The sequence below is a fragment of the Synchiropus splendidus genome, chromosome 14 (genome assembly GCF_027744825.2).
Source record: "Synchiropus splendidus isolate RoL2022-P1 chromosome 14, RoL_Sspl_1.0, whole genome shotgun sequence".
Lineage (NCBI taxonomy): Eukaryota > Metazoa > Chordata > Actinopteri > Syngnathiformes > Callionymidae > Synchiropus > Synchiropus splendidus.
The window spans coordinates 10696444-10703502 of record NC_071347.1 but is presented as its reverse complement, the minus strand read 5'-3'; the positions used below and the strand labels follow the sequence as shown (position 1 = coordinate 10703502).

The following is a 7059-nucleotide window of genomic DNA, read 5'->3' as shown; positions in this document are numbered from 1 at the left end:
CCTGCCAGTGCTCTGAGTGCCAATAGAGAGACAGTCTGTGCATGACAACAAGGGGGAGGAGGGGTGAAGGGGCTCGGGCTGGGGGCAGAGTTAGTGGGGCAAACACCCTTTCACCCTTCCACATAAACCTGCACAATGGACATTCTGATCTGAGCAGTGAGAGGATCTCCGCAGTAACTGTGCTGCATATGAACCTGGAGACACAAGATAAGTCCCCCCCCTGCATGCAGTTCCCTTCATGACTTGACTGGCCGTAAATGAAGCAGCTCAGCAGGGAGCACAGCTTGGATCACGTGTCCCAGGATCCACAAGTTCACCTCTTTATTTAATAGATTTGCTCGGCTGCTGGACTGAGCGTGTTCTGTGTCTCATGGCCCGGACATGTGTGTGTGTGTGTGCGTGTGTGTGTCTGGGTCAGGATTCTTTTCAGTCGTCAACACAGCAGAGCATTTTCAGTACAGCATTGTTCCTGGCCACTGGTAACCATGGAGACAACTCAACAACCGCCGCCAATCCGTCCCTAACATTTTTACATTCCGCACATGCTCGGGTGAATAAAGGTAGGGAAAGGCTGCACAAAGTGTTTTTAGGTGACTTAAATTAAAGCTCATGTACGTCACAATGGAGTCTACGTGGCAGGGAGGAGTCTTGACTGCCGGACAAATGAGGTCAGCATCAGTGCACCCAACCCAGATGGCGCCCTCGACATTGTGTCAGGAAACAATAATGGAGATGTTTCACTTGTCAGTCTGATAGACTTCAATTCAGTCTGTCTATCAGTTAGTTAGCCAGGAATGGCAACATGGAGTCCAGATCTAGTGGATGAAAGAGCCCCACATCTCTGAGAGAAAAGCCAACGAAGCCTATGGAAATCACTCTATTGCTATATCCTCCTGCGCATTTCTGAAAAACATAAAATTTAAATTGATTTTCTTGACATCAAACATGGCAGAAGTATGAGTATGTGTGAAGCAGCACTGATGAGGATCAGCTCCCCTAAGTCAGGCACCTTGGTTCCCAGTTGGAAAGGGTCGATATCCTCTCTAGAGGAATCGAGATCTTCTTATCAAGCGGTGTGGCTTCCTCAGTCAAGAGGAAGCCGTACATCAGTTGAGGTGAAGAAAGAGCTGAGGAATGTGCTTGCGAGCTCTCGCCTGGTAACACGGTTGGGTAAACCATGAAGAATGAGATCGCAGGTAATCCTTCGGGAAGCTGGGTCATCGAGGCAGAGTCTTCGGAGTCTTCGGAGCCGCCCTGCATGGACTGTGGAATCCTGCAGGATCTTCTCAGAAATGAGGCTCGAATGACATCATTACAAGCTCTACAATCCCACTCAGAATTCAGAAGTGGAATCTGTGGCTTGTCACCCGCCACAGTGAGACAGACGGCAGCCAGAAACTTCATTCAGCATCCACAGACTTGTTGTCTACATAATCCACAGTTCTTCACTGAAGAGGACGTTATAAGGAAACAAGTCTTCCGAATCAGCTTCACTTCAACCGTGCAAAGTTGAAATTACAGCCACTTCACTAGTTCAGAGAATACAGTATACACTACATATTTACTGACGTTGCCATTAAATGAAAACATTTTGCTTCAGTAATGTACTCAATGAAATGTGACCACAGTATAATGCTAACAAAGCTCAAGGCAGAAGTCAACACAAAAGACCAGACTGCATAAGCTCCTCTTTGTTTCTTTAGATTCATATCTGCAAAGATTTCATGTTTAGAGCGATTATTCAGATATAAACATGAAGGACAAACTCTAAAATTCCACTTGAAATAGACTAATCTCACTTAGTGTTTAACAGTTAGCGATTCTGATTTACTTCAACAAGCACTTCTGCAGAACAATATATTTTTTTTTACTCTGACGTACATGTACCTGAGGATTTTATATTCTGAGTTGAGAGTGACAAAAGCATCATCTTGAACCTCTCAATATACTTGGTTTGACCTTCAAAGCCACATTTCTTCAGGTGAAGTCAAGGCACAAACAACAGCAGCAGGATTTATAATATTCTTTATATTAATCTTTAAAGAGAAAGGGTCACACACACACACACATCCAGAGCATTTTTTTTCCATTTCCAATTGGCGACTAAACAAAGCTGCAGACTGAAGCACATGGTGGCGGTGCTACACAGTGAGTGACCCATGCGGATGACAAAAAGTGACCGTCGTAGTCCTCTCCATCATGAAACCCAGTCGTCCGAACATGCAACATTTAAACATAGATATTTATAAGATGAGCGTTTCGTCACACCTACATCCAACAGTAAGACACATCGGAGAAAACATCGGAGGATATATATATATACATATTAACTTACATTATCAATAGATCTGTTTATCAACAATATTTACACAACCGTGGAGGAAAAAAAGTCCCACAATCCGATTCAGTCGTCACGTCTGACTCCTACGATCCGTCTCTTTGTACACGTCGTGGCGCTCCAGAGTTTAAAGAAGTGACCTACTTTTAAATGTCCAGGGAGCTTTAATTTTGAAGGGGGAGCCGCTGGAGTCTGCTGTTGGCAAAACGTATCAGAAATCAGCGAAGCGGACGGAAGTCAACCAGGCAGAAACAAAGAGGCGACCTCACAGATTGTCGTTGGAAAGAGAAGCAGGTTCAGACGATGGAGCCTTTGGAGGAGGACAGGTGGATGGACTGGATCCGGACGGCCAGGGTCTTCTCCAATTCCTGCAGGATGTCACTGCTGGGGCTGTCAGGCGGCGAGTCGTACAGCAGCTGTTTGAAGGGCTCCAGCTCGATCAGGAGGACCATGTTCTTCAGGAAGTAGCCCTCGATGTAGGCCGCCAAGTCTGGAGCTTCAAGGAACTGAGACAAGCAGGTTAGCATCCTCCAACTGCATGAGCACGACTGCTAGCTTCCACAGGTACCTTGGTGTGATTGTAGATCTCCACGCAGGTTTCTGTGTTGATGTTCTTGGAGCAGATGATCTCACAGTGCCTCTGCAGCGCCTCCAGCTGGAAAAACTTGGACGCAGATAGAAGCTACAGCAGGTACACAAAATGAAGTTTTATTATGTTTTATAATTTCATATCTACCCATTTACAGCTCACTGCTGCTGATGGTCTCCACACCGACTCTAAAAATTCTTAATTTTCACACTGCAGTCACCATATAAAGAATACAGTTCTTCTGCTATCTTTTTTTTAACTTTTATATTATTCATTTAAATTAAAAAGGCAAAAACTTCACATTTTTAGGCCTCAAGGAGAGGACAAAATGTCCCTTTTCAGAAATGAATGATCTATCGTTGTTTCTTAGGCAAAGAAACAGACAAAAGAAATGAATGCAAATCCACCAACATGAACATGAGTGATCATCACTGAACATGAAAAACATGAATAAAAAGAAAAGTTGCATGTTGATGTTCTACAAATTGACAGACGTCATTCTCGCATTGATGCTGTCACAGTAGGACAGTTTTATTGCAGGTATGAAGTGATATTTAGATTAGAGCTATTTTACACCAAATAAAAATGAGTGTTTATTCTTGCTTATGTCACACCAGAACAACTTGGTGATGCGTTTGTAACGTTCTTTAAGAATGCCAGCTTCATAAAAAATCGATTCTAAATGAGCACATTCTCTTTCTCTTCTCCGGTGTTAATTCCATGTTATCTGTTCCAACCCTTGAGCCACTAGTGATTCACCCCTGCTGAGGATCCCAGAGTGTGTGGATCCAAACAAAGAAACTTCTAATTCAACTGTTATGACCGAGAGCTGTGTTAGCCTGGAGCTAGTCATGAGCTACAGCACTTTTGAAAGGTTTGTAGCAAATGACTGGGCCGACTTCAGCTGCAGCTTTGCTCAAATGACCTTGAAGGCTGTGAGATGGAAAGTCGAGGAACTCACCTCCATGACATCCTGGTTGCGGATGTGCAGAGCTTCTGTTCCTCCGCAGTAGAGATACTGCATCACCAGCTGGAGGCAACAAAATAAAGTATCTCTAATGACTGGCGTAGGAGTGTGTGCCGAGGGCAAAGGTCACAGCGCTTTGGTTAAATTACCTGGAAAATGTGATATTTGACATTGCTGATCTCGATGCAGGTGTTCTCACCGCACGGCCTGTTTGCAAGCAGAGTTTTGAACCTTCGGAGGCAAAGACATTTTGTGTTAATAGTTGAGCCACAGCGAATAATTGAGATTGTTTCAAGGTGAATGATGAGGTTCGTGTGAGTTCCGGTCGTGAGCCTAATGTCTATGTGGGAGCATGAGGAGGTATATAATGTGTCGTAAATCATTCTCTGACAGAATTGATTTTCTCTGCAATGTAACATGACACTGGTCGTAATAGATGTGCAGCCAGGATCCCGCAGCAGAAAGAACAGGTTCCACTCACATGTCAAGGCTCAGTTTCCACATCATGTATCAATTCCAAACTTAATAACACTGATATATTCCTTTAATGTAAAATTCCACCTGGTATTTCAGAGAAGCCAAAGTGCGGCATGAGGGCCATGTGGGGCCTTTGACTGGATTTTCCCGCCCGGCATCAAGTCATTGAAACGCTATGAATTTTAGCATATTGTTCCTCTGATTTTTGTTTTTGCAGTGGATAATAATGAACATAAAAATGATCATCCTAACTGAAATGACCCTAAGAAAAATAATTAAAAAAGAAAAAAATGCTGGTATCAGAAACAAGGAGCCACTTAAAAAAAAAGACAATCACATCCTTTAAAAAACAAAAAAATGATTAGTGCTGTGGGCTTTTTTGTTATTTTTGTTTGCAAATCGTTCTAGACTGTATATGCATATTGATATTTGACAGCAGAATGATTAAAATGAGGTGAACACAAATGAATCTGAACACATAAGATCAAATATCTGGGTGGAGGTGCCCCATTGGTGACTTTTTAATCTTAAATTTTAATCTTAAATTTTTTCAAATCTTCAATTTTCCACCCATCAGTGCAACCTCATGTTGTCTCTTTCATCATAGATGTGATGGTTATGACATCACATGTGCACTTAGAATAGGTGCAGTGAAGAAAGAAAGTTTATGTACGATTGATCTGCATAATGTGGATCGATTAGTCACTTATGTCTGATTTATAATTCAAAATGAATCTCTCAGATATTATGTAGATAGCATTTATAACACTAAAGACAAAATTATATCAACTTTGAAACTCCACTGTAAGTTTTTCTTCAAAGAAAACATTTACATTAACTTCAATACTCATATTTGTTTCCCCCCCATCTGATCTAGAATAAACAAATAATACAAAATTCCATAATGATAAATCATAAGCACAGTATTTTGTTTACAGTTTCATGTTGTTTCTCCCCTATGTTTTCTATATTCATATTAAATGACATCAAAATATTATATTGCTAAAGAAAATATATATATAAATCGAAATCAAAAATTTGTATGAGACCCTCATCCCTCTCCCAGCTCTCAAGGTATATTGTAGTGATATTTTACTATACACACATTTATTTTTATTTTATTATTCCACTGTAAATAGAGAGCGGGAAACGTTATTTAAATTTTATAGTATCACCCTACTTGAAATTGACAATAAAAATCTTGAATCTTGAATGAATGTTGTGGTAGTGAATTGATGCGGGACTTTGTCTGGAGATACAGACCTGGTGGAGGCTGTGAACAGCAGAACCTTATGAGCGTAGAACGGTTTCCCCTCCACCAGAAAGGTGACATCTGACATTTCCTTGTTGTTCAGGAAGTGAGGATCTGCAGTGAAACACATTTGTACAGGAACATTTTCAGTCAATGGGCACTAGATGGCGATCATCACACTTCTCATTTTCTGTGTTCTGTGAGTTAAAGGGCAACTTAAAAGTTGTTCAAGCGTCTTCAACAGTCCCACGGTCCCTTCAGTTCCCACAGCAGCAGCAGCAGCTCTCACCCAGGCGGGACGACTGCTTCCTCTTGATCTCGGCCAGTTTGGGAATGGGGTACGGCCCGTAACACTGAGTGAAGATGGCAGACAGCTGCTGGCTGATCACTTCATTCTGATGACGCACAAGTCACACACAAGAAAACATTGTCACACAAGACCTGCACCTCGACACAAAATAAGACACAGTTCTGAACAATGTTGCTTATTTCAAAGAAATCTGCCACACTGCCAACACTTTTGTGGCTTTTCTGTGTGACTGTATGTGTGTGTAGCACAGGGACATAAAGGAGGGGCTGCAGCAGCAAACACACGCAGTCAAGCTGCTCTTACTGGAGCGTGACAGCAACAATCAGCTATTAACAACAAGCTCGCCCACCAAAAGTAAACCGCCGTCTCTGCAGTCGCCGCACGTATGCTGAGTGGGATAAAACACACCATCCGACAGAGACAGATAAGAAACCATTTTCAGAAACCGTTTTCAGGTGATGCTGTTTTCCTCCGTTTTCATGATGAAACAATATGAATGAGAAAATGACATGTTGAGTGGCTAAATTCAGAAAAACAAGCTGGAAATGTTTTGTTTCTTGAGGATGAAAAATGAATTTACAGTGTGAGATTAATGGATTTGTCCCGTTCATCGTGAAAAGTCACTGCTTTTAAACACTCACAGGGCAAGTCATTGAAATTGAGTCTACAAATTTAAAACGGAAACAAGATGTTCAGCAAAACACTGTGGAATTATTCTTAGAGTGAGTGCAGTGGAAGAGACGGAGGTGACCCCGAATAAGATGCGTGCACCAACTTAACTGGAACTAAACAGCCCACACTCTAGTCTCCACTTGAAACCATCAGTCCTGTTCTCAGTCTTCAAGTGACAGGGCTCCTCACACCACCCATTTGAAAGACTTAGATTATTGTACCGATGATCCTTTACACTCAGGTTGTTCTTTCATCACAAAATAAACTGCTCCCAGCTCAGATCCACTATTGCTTTGCTACATAGATGACTAAAACACATCTTGACTTAAGGCAAAGACTTGTCCTGCCACAGACTCAAGGTAGTTTCTTGCAGCTGCTCTCAAACACCTTCTTTTTTTCATTGGTTGAGAGTTGAGAAAACATCGACCACAAGGACATTCCGCTGCAGCCTGAT

At 42.1% G+C, this 7059-nt stretch overlaps 1 protein-coding gene across 5 annotated transcripts in view; it reads right to left on the bottom strand.

The window, feature by feature from the left end:
- Positions 1–1980: 1980 nt before the first annotated feature.
- The window catches only part of btbd11b (BTB (POZ) domain containing 11b), an 88528-nt gene continuing 83449 nt past the window's right edge, over positions 1981–7059 (bottom strand). For 2 of the 5 annotated variants that reach the window (XM_053884898.1, XM_053884902.1), the window contains 6 exons: positions 5913–6018; positions 5635–5737; positions 4044–4125; positions 3889–3957; positions 2907–3020; positions 1981–2844 (listed from right to left, as the gene is read on the bottom strand). In XM_053884898.1, the coding sequence (XP_053740873.1) occupies positions 2635–2844; positions 2907–3020; positions 3889–3957; positions 4044–4125; positions 5635–5737; positions 5913–6018 (684 nt within the window). In that variant the 3' untranslated portion in view covers positions 1981–2634. The remainder of the gene's footprint in view (positions 2845–2906; positions 3021–3888; positions 3958–4043; positions 4126–5634; positions 5738–5912; positions 6019–7059) is intronic. The other 3 variants (XM_053884901.1, XM_053884899.1, XM_053884900.1) reach the window with 3 other exon arrangements.